At 55.8% G+C, this 15028-nt stretch overlaps 1 protein-coding gene across 4 annotated transcripts in view; it reads right to left on the bottom strand.

Moving 5' to 3' along the window:
• Positions 1-1125: 1125 nt before the first annotated feature.
• BCAP31 (B cell receptor associated protein 31) overlaps positions 1126-15028 on the bottom strand; it is a 31290-nt gene continuing 17387 nt past the window's right edge. For all 4 annotated transcript variants that reach the window (XM_087859703.1, XM_087859701.1, XM_087859700.1 and 1 more), the window contains exons 5-8: positions 4436-4571; positions 3474-3597; positions 2626-2726; positions 1126-1512 (exon numbers count right to left, since the gene is read on the bottom strand). In XM_087859703.1, coding sequence (XP_087715829.1) covers positions 1474-1512; positions 2626-2726; positions 3474-3597; positions 4436-4571 — 400 coding nt within the window. In that variant the 3' untranslated portion in view covers positions 1126-1473. The remainder of the gene's footprint in view (positions 1513-2625; positions 2727-3473; positions 3598-4435; positions 4572-15028) is intronic.

Below are 15028 nucleotides of genomic sequence, written 5' to 3'. Positions count from 1 at the left end.
GAGAAGAACTCACAGACACACTGTTTGGACTCTGGCCTCTAGCAGTTCACAGAAGGGCGAGCTTAAGGGAGGGCAAGGTTGTCTGGGAACACTTCCTGGAAAAGTGGGACTATCCCTCAGCCTTAGCATAGCAACCACAGAGCCTCACCCATAGTCCCCCGCCCCTACCTCCCATCAGACACCACCTTGCGGCTCAGGAGAACATGGGGAGGGGGAGGGGACACTGGAAAAGGCAGCCACTGCCCCAGGCCTGGCCAGGTTAGGAGGAGTATGAGTACAAGCTAGCTACTAGCGTGGACATCTTCAGGAGCCCCCCAATTCCAAAAGAAAACACCTCCAACCTGCTCCTTCTGCCCAGTCCTCAGGGCCAGCAGAGGATGAACACTGCATCAGAGACATGGGCCACAGCAGCCCCAGCTACCCGGGCTCTTGGGCTTGTTGCTGAATGCTAGACCCTGCTCAGCAGAGGCCACCTACTGAAGCTAGCCACCAGGGGCAACCACCCAGGGGGAGACCACTGTAAAAGCAGGCTCTCCAAGCAGGTAGGCACACCCAACAGGTTCCCAGGGTTGCAGGCAGCAGAGGGGGCACCCTCCCCACCACCTAGCTCTACCCTGAGCCAGTCATAGGTCGCTGTCAAGGGCAAATCTCCTCTCTTAGCAGGCATGAGTCAGAGGTCATCCTACAAACCCTCAGAAGGAAGTGGGGCAGGGAGTAACTGGTGACATTCTGCCACGTTCTATCTGTCCTAAAATGTGATGAACAGGACTCAGAGGAGGCAGAAAACTTTGCCACCTGGAAGCCCAAGCAGTTTACGGAGTCTCCCAAAATTCCCTGGACCCCGTGGCCAACCCAACAGGTCAGACACACCCAAGTGGTCATAAAACAGGGCCTGCCTGGGGAGCAGGACGCAAAGGGACAGAGAGCAAGTGTGAGCCTGGGCCTAGTATGGGATGAGGGAGCCTTTAGAGGTTAGAATAAGTTAAAAGAAAATAACCTGAAGGCCTCCAGGACCAAAGACTAGGGTTCTCAATCAGAGCTACCTGCCACCACCTTCCTGGTCACTCCAGTGATGGGAGAAAGAGGCGGCCTCCAGGTGGCCTCAGTTACACGCACGAACCATGGTCATATAACAACCACCTTTATTGCCCCCAAGAGAAACTCTACTCTGCCTGCTCCATCCACCCTCCTGCAGGACCAGAGACAAGGGGCCCTGGAGCCCCAAACAACACGCAAAACAAAAAAGGCTCAACCAGTGGGAAGCAATGCTTGCCTCATGCCTGGCCGGCCAGGACGGTAGCAAACTCATCCTGAGCAGGCAGAAACTGGGTCCCCTGTGGTGTGCTGGGAGAGCGTGGAACTGCAAGCTGCGCAAGGGGACAGGAAGCGGTAGGGGGTGAACTGAAGTACCGGGGAGGCCGGGCTGCAGGCAGCAGCAGGCACAGGCCAGGTGGCAGGCAGGGAGGAGCAGCCTCACTCCTCCTTCTTGTCCGTGGGGCCGTCTACCGCTGCCTAGAAGGGACAGAAACCACAAGGCAAGGGGTCGACAGGGTGCACCCCTCCCCTTCAGCCCCTAGTCCCTCCACCCCAAAGGCCCAGCTTGCTGCCTTCTCCCCAAATGACAGGTACCAGGTGAGCAAGGGACCCCACCTGCAGTAGCACCCAAAGGCCTGCCAGGGTGGGAGTGGCCCCACTCCAGGAAAGGCTGTGACCCTAACACCAATCAGGGAGGTGCAGCTGGGAGCCTCTGCCATCACTCTTCTCTTCAAGCCTCAGGGCCCCACCCCAACCCCATCCTGGGCCCATAGCAGGCCTGGCATTCAAGTCCCTCCCAAGTCCCAGCTCAGGCCCTGCCCAGTTCTGCACGTCTTTTATGGGTCCTGCCAGTACGCCCTCCCTACACTGAGGCCACCAGTCCTCCTCTGGGGCCCGGGGCCGTTCCTCTTCAGCCACTGTGGTGGCCAAATTTGGGCCACCAAGCGACAAGGCAAATTGTCAGAACTTAGGGGGGTTTACCAGGCCCTCAGGCCCCATTTCCAGGCCACCTGAGTTTCCAGATTTAGCCAATCTGAGGACTCAGACAGGTCCTGGGGGGGGAAGGGGTAGGAGGGTGGCCCCAGCCCTGCATCACCCCCATAGCCCATGTACAGAAGGCCAGCTGCCCGTCGCAGAATCTCCCCGCAACGGACTTGAACTAGAGTCAGGGGCCCCGCACCAAAGACCAGGTGCACTTGTAAGGGAAAGAGCTCTCCTCAAAGACAGTGACGCCAGGCGTGAGGCTGGGCAGGCCACAGTGCAGAGGGCCCATCGCACTGCTGAGGCCACTTTAGCAAGCGGCTGCCATCTGCCAAGCCACACCCCTCCTGCCGAGAAAGGGTTCCAGCTGCTGGGCCCAGAATGGCACTGCTTGGCAGGCTCTTCTCTAGACCCAGAGTCAGCAGCAATGGAGGAAGAAAGGGGGAGCAGGAATGAAAGCAGCCAGCCCACCAATGGGGCCTCCTGAAGGCTCTGCTGAGGCAGGCTAGGCTGGGGATGGACCTGCTCTGTGCCTGCTCAGGGTGCAAGGTTGTGGGAGACGGGGGGCTCTGATCCCATCCAACAGAGCAGACCACACGTGCAGCTGACCTGTAACTTTGCATGCTCTTCCAACAGGCGGTCGTACTCCTTGGTCAGGCCCTCAGACTGCTTCCGCATGGCCAGAGCCTCGTTTTCAGCTTTCTCTAGTTCTGGGGATGATGTAGATGAGGAGGAAAGGAAAACAGAAAGACAGGGTTAGGGAGAAAAAAACCCAGCTGCTGGAGACACCAGATACAGGTCTGAACGTGTCCCCGTTGAGGCTGTCTAGGAGAGCGCTCCTCTCCGGAAAGCTCCCTGGCCGGCTACCGTGAGAGCCCCCGGAGCAGGGGAGGGCTAGCCAACATAGCTGTGGGAAGTGGGAAAATACCAAGGAACCCCCTGGCCCATGTGACAGAGGAACTCCAAGTGGCCCTAGGCACAGGTGACTTCAGGGAGGCTGAGAGCATAGGACAGTCTGAGAAGGTTGAAGTGAGAGCAGGAGGCAGGGAGCAGAATCCCATCCTCAAAGCTGAGAGCCAAAGGCGGGTTGGGAGGGGCCTTCAGGAAGGGAGCAGATGAACTCACAGCAGGTTCTTCGGGAACACTGCAAGCAGTCTGGTGTAGCTTCCCAAGTTCTTTCTATCCCCGCCCCAAAGACCCTGGTGACGCCGCCACCTGCGTAGAGCACTGCTCCCCGGGCCTAGTCCTGGCCGAGATGCTCCAGAGTTAGTCTCTGAGCACCTGGGGCTCCCCAGGCCCCCAGACAGACACCGCACCACTGAGCCCAGCAGCGGGACAAGCAGAAGGCCTGTTTGCTCTCACCCAGCTCCTGAGCCCAAGGGCACTAAGAGGGGCAGTAGCCACAGCTGGAGCTTCCAGACTTTCAGGGGCTGGGGACACCTGAGGACAATGCTCACTTTGCTTGTTGATGTCCAGCTCGTCCTTCAGCTTCTTCAGATCAGCCTTCAGGCTCCTGTTCTCTTCTTCCACCTTCTCCTCGGCATCCCTACCATCCAACTTGACCCCGCCAACAGCAGCTTCCTAGGCAGAACGCCAAGGGCACGGGTTACTTGTGAGGGAGGGAGGGAGCCAGGCAGGCAATCCAGCTCTGTCTTCCCCACACAGTGTGATTCCTCAAGCTGCCCTGGGCACTTGCCCCTTCACAAATGTCAGCACAGACATGGTCCTAGCCACTAGGGCCACCAATGGCTATTCACAGGCCATATGCCCTGCCTCTCTCAGCAGCACTGTGGGGTTTACCAGTCCAGCCAATGACTCAATCTGCTATCTTCTGGAGATTTCTGCCAGTGACCCCCAACTGACCAATGACCTCCATTCCTCTCCCCAGGCTCCACAGCTCACTCTGGCCAGGAGCCCCAAACTCATTCCTGCCCGTGCAACTCTATCCCGTCTATGAATGAATCCAAGTCCATCTACCCATCTCCTTTACAACTCAGCTCACACCTCACCTCCTCGCATAAGCCTTCTGCGACTGGCCACCTCCAGTCCCTGCCTTGTTCCCAACTGATACAATTCTAAGGAGACCACAGGCCTTATCCTGCAGTCTTCTATGCTAACCTGCCCATGGTTTGCAGCACAGGGCTCGGCTCACTAGAGAGTCAGCTTTATCAGGCAAAAGTCTGGCCTGGGTGTAGCACACAGAGACAAGGGAGCAACGAGAGTGCCCCTTTCCCTGTCGAGTCCCCCAGACCCTTCCCCTACACACTCCCACCAAGAACCGCCCCCCATTCACCTTCTACCCAACCCCTCAGCTTTGCCAACAGCTGCAGTGTCACACATTTCCCAGCCCGACAGGCCAACAGTGACACTGTGGCCCACAGGGAATGTCACGTGGCCAAGTCCAGCAGGCAGAACTCACCTTCTTCAGCTGGTCATTCTCTTCCATGTACTTCTTGGCTGCCTCACTAGCACTCTCTGCCTGCTTTTTAAAGGCTTCGTTGGACGCCAGCAGCGTGGCCTGCTGGGAGATGAGAGTCACCAGGCGTCTAAGCAGGCTGCAATTGAAAAAGAAGGGAGAGCTGAGCAGAAGAAAGCAGGGAAAATGGCTGGCATGAACTTCTCTTGATTGCTCCTGCCCCAAGCCTGCCTCTAGCCTAGACCTGTCCTCTTGGACTGCCAGGGCAGCCAAGCAAGACGCCACCAGCCTGGGTCTGGCAACAGAAGGGAAAAGGTGGAGCCTAAGAGCTGTCTTCTGCCACCAGAATGATTAATACTGCCCCAAAACAGCTGCCCGAAGCCCTGGGGCTATCCTTCGGTCCCAAAGCCACAGGAAGCAGCAGAATGACAGGACACCCCAGACCAGGCTTAGTTATAGCCGGAGGACCCCGAACCTAGCCCTTTCCAGCTGAGGGACTAGACATTCCACAGAAGGCACAGCACCATTTTCCTAGCTGTGATGTCAGGCTTGCCCTGCTAAACAGGAGCAGCTAGCATCTGGGGGCACTTCCAACCTCTGGACCAAATCCTCACACCCAGCCAATAGGAGAGGCATGATCGCTGCCCATTTCAGAGAGGGGAAACTGGCTAAAGCAAGTGGTAGAGGTCAAGAGCCAAAAATGGCCACAGCAAATCCCCACTGCAGTCTGTCTGACCCCAAGATCCAGGCTTGCAACCACCACCCATTCTCAATTTGGAGGGAACCACTCCCAAACCAAATGAGAGAACAACAGACATGACTCTTCTCTTCCCTCCTCAACCCCCTTCCTAAACACAGTCTACAGGCAGCTGTTAGATAACATTGCTGCAACGAGCTCTTCTGGCGCTAGGAGAGCAGAAAAGGAAGAACCAGGGCCCAAGCATACATCTCAGGTGCAGACCAGCCACGAGGGGAAAGCAGGTGGCAGCCGGGGGAGGGGCGGACCTGCTGCTCCATTCCCCACAGCTGGCCCTGTCCTTGAGCTGTTACCTGACAGGAGGAGAAAGGAACGGACAAAGGCACAGCTCAAACAGTAAAAACTGGGGTGGGGGAGGAGGGAGGGCACTTTCCCCACACACCTGAGACAGAGGCCCGGGCTGGCCACAGCTATGAGGAAGGCACTTATAAGCACCCCTGGGGAACAGGGAAAGACTCTGCTTCATGCAGTGTTTCCACAACAAAGTGCTTGCTTAGAGGAGACAAAGCAGCCTTGGATGCCTGCTCCCAGGCCAGCTTTCCCAGGGTTCCTGTGGACACCTGCCGCTCAGACAGCCTGAGCGCATGGGGCAAGAAAAAAATGTGCGCTCCCCCCACAGGCATGAGCCCTAGCAGAGTCCCTGTGAGGAACAAGTCCTTGGGAGGGGTAGGAGACGGGCACACAGGGGCCCTCAGATGCCCATCATGTTGCCTGGTTTGCGGAGAGGCTCTAGGGGCCCCTGGCAGTATGGGGAAAGCCAGGCTGCTGGTTCCTGGCAGGAAGGGAGAGTTTCCAATGACATGTGTCCTCTAAAATTAGCAGCCAGACCTCGTGGCCCAGGGCTCAGGTTTCCCTGTCTCAGCCCCTGACTATATACCAGCCTGCCCCCCACCGGGCTGGAGCCCTGGAAGTGGAAGAAGCTCCCAAGCACCCCAGGAACCAGAGACAAGCAACACACCTGACTTATGTCAGCAGGGCGGAAGTCACTGTAGGGACCCAGAAAGAAAGGCAAGTCTGACTAAGCCCCAACCTCCCAAACCTCTCTGCTCTGAGCGCTCAAGTACTTGGGCAGCTCTGAGCAGGTCCTGGTGATGTGGAAGAGGCCCCTCCTCCTAGATGGTGACAGGCTGAGGGGAGGGCACGTGTGCCACCTGCTGGACCCAGTAGGCAAAGATGGGGCAAGTAAGCCCAAGAGTGACACCCCGCCCCCCGGCACAAGGCCAGGCAGGTGGCTGACATGAGCAGGACTCCAGCAGAGGTGTAAACGACCACGGCTGTCCCCCCCCACCCCCCGGTTATCCAGGGAGGCTGTCCCCAGGGTGGCGGTGGCAACGGTGGCAATGCAGCAGGGGTCCAGCTCTCCTCAGTGCCCTCCCAGCCCATCCCCAGCTATACAGAGCCAGAGCTTCCACCACGAGCACAGGTAAACACACAGAAACTAGAACCAGAGCTGTGCAGGGAGCATCCCGAAACCGCAGCCTGCTCCAACCCCCCAGCCCAGGCTCACAGCCTTTACTTAGGATTTCTCCCTCAGTACAGGGCAGGAGCTACCAGGGCAGGCACCCTCCAGCAGCCCCACCCACCCCGGCCCCCCGAGTCCTCTACCTTCCTGTTAGACCTGTTCTTCCAACCCTGCTCTGGACAACGCTGGTAATTCTTCCCTCCAGGAATCTTGTTCTCAAGGAGCTCTCCCTCCTGCTGGCCCAAGCCGCTCCTCTCATCCTCCCTCCCTCCCTCCCTTCATTTGGCAACCTACACCAATCTAGGACCTGCCCTAGCCAAGTCACTAGCAGGACCACTGCCGGCCGAACCGCCTGCTCCAAGGAGTGCCCTGGAATCCTTGGGGTGCTCACTTGGCAGCACTTGGCACACCTGATAGCCGCCCTCCTCACATGATTCTCTCCTGCCCCTGACTTAAACAACCCTCACACCTGTCTACTAAAGGCTGGCCCCTGCGGGTCCCTGAGCCAAGTCTGTGGGTGGACCGTCCCTGCACCCCACTGTGCTGAAGGGCGTCACTGGTCTACCGGCACTCTGTGGGCACGCCACCTTGCGCCCTTCTCCCGCCCCCAGCCCCCGTCCAGTCCTGTCCCTCTCACCTCCATACAGACCATCTCCCGGTCAGATCATCCCCACTGCCAATGGGGACAGCCTCAGTACTTATTTCCTGGCTGATTAACAGTTCCCAGTAGCCTCCTCCCTACCCCTGACCATACAACTTTGCAATCCACACTCCGAAAGCAAGCCAGAGTGATCTTTGTCTGAGACCATCTGATCATGTCACCCCTCTGCTTAAACCCTCCAATGCCAGTCCCTCCTTGGGCCTTCTCCCCTCACCAGCCATGGAGTGCTCTGCTCCAGTAACACCAGACGGCTGGCCATTCTTGGAACATACTGGGTTCTCACTCACCTGGTCTCCATGCCACTGCACTCCAGTCTGTGACAGCCTCTCCTCTTCTGGTAACTCAGATCCAGTTCAATCAACACCTTCCCCCAAAAACCCTTCCCTAACCCTCCCGGGTCCCCCCTTTCTCAATCCTCCCACAGCACCTCTGCACACCCCCACGTGGCTGGCTGCAATGTGCTCACTCTGTGCTCCCCCTTACTACCTCTCCAAGTCGTCATTTGTTCCCTGGGGCCCCGGTTCTCCCTGACTCTTTCCCTTGGCCCAGCCACACCGACGAGGACACAGGTAGCAACAGGGTGACAAGAAACAGCAGCAGAGAGGTGCCATGTAAGACCGTGCTGACGAGCAAGCCAAGCTTGTGACTGCAGTGGTAGCTAAGAGGTAGGTGGAAAAACACTCACCACCAACGCTAGGGGCCCAGAGCCAAGCCAAGAGCAGCGAGTCGAGGAGCCAGTCTTCTGGAACTGGCCCTCACATACGGGGCCCCGAGTTCTTGCACCTGCCTCCAAGATGTCAGCCTGGAGAAAAGGCTGATGTACTGCCTTTTTTTCTGTCTCCTGCCCCTTAACCTCCATCACACTCTACTCTACTATGCTGATAACTGTTCTTAGTCATTCATTCCTGGACAACAGATGAGAACCCACAAGCCAAAGGGATTTCCCAAAGGTACCAGGCTGACAGAGGGGCCCAGGGTCCAGGTCCCAGTGATAGAGGGAAAAGCCAACACACAAACCTTAAGAAGATCTAGATGTGTCCTTGGCAAAGGTCATCCCCAAATACCTGAATTCAATTCAGCTTTCTTATAAGATGTTCTTGGACACTAAGTGGAGCTCTCATGCTTTTATAAAAGATTGAGTAAACAAGAGGAGGAGAGAGAAATAGACTCTCTATGTGGACACTAAAGAAACAGTGCCAACCATATCAAGTGGGGAAGACAGGGCTCATATGTGCTTCACACCAATCCAATCTCCCTCCTGTGGGCAAGTAGGGGAGGCAGACATCGGCTTAACAGGATGTTGGGCAAAAGCAAGGGGAGGGTCCTCCCAAGCGCCAACTAGAATTTTCTTTGGTTCTGGCAACACCCCCACCCTGATGCTATGCCGATCCTGCCCACTTAACATTTACCAGGCATCTCCTGGGTACCATGCCCTCAGGTGAGTTGGGTCACTGAGTCAGCAGGACCCCACCACAGGGACAAGTGGGCACAAGCCAGTGTCACAGTGCCACCTGCTGACTCTCCAGGCTGACTGCAGCCCTGTGCCAGACAGAGCTCCACAAGGCTGCTGGGGGATTCTGGGTGAACCCAACCCACCTGCCCAGGAAAAAACCTGGAGGAGGAAAAGTCCACCCTGACAGGGAACCAAAAGCCTGCTGATGCCCCAGGAAAGGCTTCGGGCAAAGTGGAATGATAACGGCAGAAGCGACCCCAGGAAACACACACCCTTAAAGAGTCTGGAATCATGAAAAGAAGAGGGCAAGAAAACAGCAGAAAGAGTTTACTCGAGAAGATCCAGGGCAAGTCTTCCAAAAGGGCTGCCCTGAGAACATCTTCACACACATGGCTTGGCCTTCCTCTTAGCCCTCAAGTACAAAGGCTATAGAAAACGGGGAGGTGGGGGACTAGGACCAGGGTAAATGCCAATGCCCGCAGCAACTCCAGTTAACAGCCAGGTGGTGCTTGCCCACCCTGAGGCCAGTGAAGCCAGCTAGAGGGGACTGGAGCGGAAGTGTGTGGCCATCCGTCCCCTAAGCGCTAAAGACAACCAAGGGACAGGGGCGAGCTGTGTTTCTCGGGCTTTGTCATGTTTCCTTCTTGAAACCAGCTGAGAGATTTTGTGTAACCTGGGGGACAGAAAGCAACGGAATGAGGGCAGACAAACAGGACTCAAATCTGCGGGTGGCCTACCTAGTGACTGGAGAAGTTGAGGGAGCGGGAGGAAGGGAGCCATCAGCCCTGGGTGTGCCCAACATGGTAGTAACTAGAGTCCAAAGGAAACAAGGCAGTGCCTCCAGCAGGCAATGTGCCATGTGCAAAGCCTGGGAAACATGCTTGAACCAGGGCATCAAAGTAAAGGACAAGAGCAGACTTCAGCTACACTGTCCGATGTGGAGGCCACCAGCCACGTGTGTCCTTTGCAGTTTCAATGAATTAAAATGATATTAAATGGGAGGCCCAGCTCCTCAGTGACACCAGCACACTCCTTCGCAGCCTGAGCACTTCCAGCCTGCACACAGCTGGTAGAGGACGGTACCAGGCTGGAGGAGCCCCAGCAGCTTTTCCATCTAGAACCCTGCTCCCCATTCCCCCACCCTCTGCCTCAGAAAGGGACCGTCCCAGCACATCAGGCTTTCAGTGACCTTGGAGTCAGGGAGAAGGAATCTCTGCTCGCTTGGCACCCTGCCCCAAAGGAGGTCATTCACCATTTGCTTTTGGAGCATGAGGAAGACAATTCTTCAGTCCGAATCAAATAGCTGAACAGACAATCTGTACTTTAGAAGTTGACGCTTGTTCTGATGCACATCAGATGGTCCTTTCTGGACAACGTGTAGAGAACTCCCCTCACCCTGCTTTACTGCTGTCCCATCATCAGAGCTCCTCCTGGCTGAACACCCACAGGACACCGCATGGTGCTGCAACTGCGGTGAGTGGACCTGGGGCAGGGCGGGAACGGGACTTCTGTAAAAGACCGACCCAGTGCCTAGATCTGCAGCACTGTTCTAGTCGGACTCTTAAAAAAACGACAACAGCCAGATATAGCAACAGATGGAGCGACAGACCAAGCAGAACTGAAGGCCAAACCCACCCCTGGCCTTCTGTGACAGGGCCTCTACCCGCACCACTCTATCTTCCAGTAGGCCTGAGCATCAGGATTTTAAAAACCCCTTAGTTACTGTATCTAGGTACCAATTTAAACAGACAAACTGTAAAAACCCAAACCCAAACCCTGCATGGTAATCAGGGAAATGTGAATAGTCACAAGTTTACGTTACAAAGTTGTTACTGTAAAGTTCTTACAGATCAGATGTTAATGTTGCTTATGATTTTAAAAAAAGGCCCTCTCTTTTCAAAGAAATAAACTGAACTTGTTCTGCCTGTAAACATGATATCTGGGATTTGCTTCAAAATAATCCACAGCCAGGGGCGCCTAGGTGGCTCAGTCAGTTAAGCATCTGACCCTTGGTTTCATCTCCGATCACGATCACAGCGTCCTGCGATCAGCATGCATTGGGCTCTGCTCAGTGTGGAGTCTGCTTGAGATTCTTTCTCCCTCCCTCTGCCCCCCCCCCAACCAGCCTAGGCACATGCACGCTCTCTCTCATTCGTAAATAAATAAATACGTTCATAAGTAAATAATTAAATATTTTTAAAAAATAATCCACAGCCAGGGGACAGTGAAAGTGGGGAGATAAAATGGAAGTGGCCAGGAGACTCCCACTGCTGAAGCTGTGTTATGTTATGGCGGGGGGGGGGGACGGGGGGGCGGGGCGGTGCTCTTCTTCTTTTCTGCGTCTATAAATGGTTATGTTGTCTATATCAACAAAGCCAGCAGCAGCCCCGGGTGATTCCAGTGCTTGGCCAGTGCTGAGAGCCCCCAGGCACCATCTAACTGGGTGTCCTGAGGATGCCCATCCCCAACCTTGTGTTCCTGTCGCATGGCCCATCCTACTCTACTCCGCCACCCCCGTGCCTGGCCGGGAACACAAGACCCTGAGGGCCAAAACTGGGCCTTCTCTTTGACTCCCTGCCTGAGCTTGGCACAGCCTACCACACACACAGTGGGGAAAATCCCAGAAAACTCTTATCACTACTCAGGGTACCATTTACTAAATGCTCCCTACATGCCAGAAATGATGTGGACAATATCACCTGAATCACCTCAGTCTTCACACCAAGAACACAAGAAAGGCATCTCCATCCTCACTCTACTGATCCGGGGAAAGGCTCAGGGAAGTTAAGTGACTTTCCCAAGGTTACCAAACTGCCAATAACAGACCCAGGATCCAAATCCAGACCCGATTCCAAATCCCACTATGGTCACACCAGCTTGCCTCTCAGGGCCACCATGGGTCATTATGGGGGGAGGGGGAAGCAGCCAGGGTCAGGACATGACAAGGGCCCAGGTTGGCCGCTGGCCCCTGCCTGGCACATGCGCGCACGCACACACGTGCGCGTGCCCTGGTAGGGACATAGGCATCAACCATCTGCAGAGCTGAACATCAGTGGTAAGCAGCACTGACCTGAAGGCAAAGCAGAGCCCCTTGCTGGCCTCACAGGGTCTGGATGGATTTTACCCCGTGGGTTAAAAGGAACTCAGTCACCTTCAAACAGACAACCCAGCCCCCAGGTCACTGGCAATGAAGGAAAGGAACTTGGCAGAGCAGCACACGGGCAGCCCCATCTGACTGCAGGAGCAGACTGCAGTGACACCATCCAGCCCGGAGAGACAGGCAGAAAAGCAGCAATCCCTGCGGATCAAATTCAGGTCATTAATATACACGGACGGGTGGACCTTCCTGGGTCTGGATGGTGAGCACTGTCTTGACCTTGACTGACATTTTAGCAAAAGCAGAGAAAACAGTGTGGCCTTCTGAACACTCGAAACAGCACAGGAGGAGCTGCTGTGTGGCCACACTCCCAGCAACTCCAGAGGGATGATCGATGGCCAGCTGCCAGGCTCCGAGTGGGGACATGGAAACCAAGGAAACAGGTGTGCAACAGTAATTTACTGGCCGGAGCCCGCAGCTGCCCAGACCTGCACTCGGCGGCAGCCTGTCCCAGACCAGAGGCCCTCAGTGTGCACCTTCTGGGGGTTCAGACACTTATGTTTTCCTAATGCCCCTGGGGTTCCTACTGTGGGAGCTCAGGAGACCTGAAGAGCTGGGTTTCCAATCTACAACGTCTGGCACGGCGGTGTGGACGCAGGCCTGACACTGTCCCTATCTGCCTACAACCCCCAATTCAGTCCCCAGGGTTCAGGCAGCCCTCGGTGTGTGCCTGGAACCTTGGCACAGAGCTGATCGGCCTACAGGGAACAAGCCCAGGTTCCTACACCATACTTCACAGGCTGCCCGGGGCCTCGGAGGACAGCCCTCTGGGCTGGCTAACAGCACAGCCTCACAGAGCAGACTCAGGAGAGAAACCTCAGAGAGGCATGAAGAGGTGATGTTAGCTGGGCCACCAGGGGAGGGGGACAAGTTTCCAAGCAGAGGCCACAGAAATGGTTGGGGAAGGGGACCCACGTGGCCAGTTCATGACATGGGGAGGCCAGAGGAGAGATGGCAGAGGGCTGCAGGGAGGGATTACATCTGGAAGGACTTGGGTATCAAGTCTTTATGCCCACAGTGCCAGGAAAGCACTGGAAGCACAGGTAGTGGGGCCAGTTCTCCATGTCAGGAAGGTCACTTGTCTGGGGCAAGGGGGACAGGCTGGGGGAGCCAAGACGGCATCAGGAAACCCAGCTGGGAAAATGGCAGCGCCACCATGGCAGAGGTTCCAAGGACGAGGAGGAAGGCAGGCTCAGGAGGTCAGAGCCCTAGGCTGTCGAATGGGGACAGTTTCAGTTTCATAAGGTGAAAAGAGTTCTGGAGCTTCGCTGTGCACCAGTGCACACAGACTCAACAGTACTGACCTGGACACTGAAAAATGGTTCAGATGGTTAATTTGACATTATGTGTAATTTTACCGTAAGTTAAAAAGACTCACACAGGAAGATCACATGGGATAAGGAAAAAGGACAGAGCACCCCCAGGCTTCTGGGTTGGGACAGCAGTTCTCAAACCCGGTGGCCCAGCCTAAAGAGAAAGGAGCACAAGGACCCAGGAAGGAAACAAACTGCCCACATCAAGGCTGCCACGCAGAGACCGGACAAAAAGCCCAGACCCTGCTCCCACTCCCTGCAGCCAACTGGTAGAGGGAAGCACAGGCTTGTTTAAAGATGTGATGCATTCTTCAAGACCAAGGCCACCTTCTCCAATTAGGAGGACTGCTCAACCCCACTTCACCCAATATGTTCCTGATGTGGGCCCCGCTAGGCACCAGTACTACCACCAGTCCCTCTTGTGAGTATCGTTCTCCTCCCCTGTGGTCCCCACATCCACTAACCTGCTGTCTCTAGGTCTCTACCCCAGTCTTGGCACATCCACTAACCTGCTGTCTCTAGGTCTCTACCCCAGTCCCCTCTGGCACATTTCCTTTCCCCTCCGTGTCAAGGGAAGTGGAGCTACCAGCAGCTCCCTCTCACCCATCCGTCAACCCTTTCATGAAGCTGCCTGCAGCCCACAGCCCTGCCATCCTACTGAACAGCCACCCTTCGGTGAGCTTTGCTGACTCCCTTCCCTCCAGTGCACAGTCCTTCCAGCACTGCCACCTTGTAAGCACCCCCAGCAGAACTACCAGCGCCTCAGCCTTCGAAACCTGGTGTTCCTGCTGGCTTCTCCCCTTCTCTCATCAGCACCCCTCCACCCTGCCCTTCGCGCCCCCCCCCCACCACTACCATGCCCTGGTTCAGGCCACTAGCAGCTCTCCTGCTCCAGCAACCTCCAACTTCGTCTCCCTCCGTCGGGGCTCTCCTGCTCTACCCCAACCTTTGACTGTTGTCAAACATGAACACACAACTCTGACCGAGGAGCAGTGCCGTGGAACAAGTCAGCACTCTACCACATGGAGGTCAGGCACAAACTAAGGCACCAGCATTCAAAACGCTCCACCCCACCACTCCCGAGCCGTCCACCCTGTTCGGCCTGTCCCTCCCCACACTCAGCTGGAACCTACTGGAGCTCAGGGACTGAGCCAGCGCCTGCCAGTGTAATGTGTGCAAATAGGAACAGCAAAGGCAGATGTGTCAAACAGGACCGGGAGCTCCAAGGCACCTGGCTTAGCTGAGGTGTGCACAAAATGGCAACCGAGGCAGGTTTTCCACTGTTTATGACCAGAAAAACAGGAAAAGATGGGCTCAATGTTCAATAGTGGGCAATTGGCTAGACACACAAAATGCTGGAGAGGCAGATCGGTTGCCCTAGAAGGACGCTCACGATAAACTCAGTAGAAAGAAAATGCAAGTTCCCACATGGCAGCTACAGCCCGACCCTGAGATCAAGACCTGAGCTACGATCGAGAGTCGGGACGCTTAACTGACTTAGCCACCCAGGCGCCCCCCTGACCTGGTTTCTAAGAAGTGGGCAGACTCTGTGGGGAAAGAATCCAGGCATGGAGGTCTCATCATTCTAAGTTTGATTTCTCGGCTCCGCCAAGAGGCAGCTCTGGGGACTTGGGAGGGCTTTTGAGCTTCTCTGAGCCCGTTTCTTCTGCACAAAACTACTGTAAAAAATTATTTTGTGCCTAGTATATAGAACATCTAGCAAGAGATAACTGCTATGAGGTGTAAAAACCTGTAGAAAGACAAGCAGCAAAGGTACACGTCAGCAGCAGTTA

This window comes from Ursus americanus, chromosome X (genome assembly GCF_024610735.1).
Source record: "Ursus americanus isolate L20-20 chromosome X, mUrsAme1.1.p, whole genome shotgun sequence".
Lineage (NCBI taxonomy): Eukaryota > Metazoa > Chordata > Mammalia > Carnivora > Ursidae > Ursus > Ursus americanus.
This window is presented reverse-complemented; position numbering and strand designations above follow the sequence as displayed.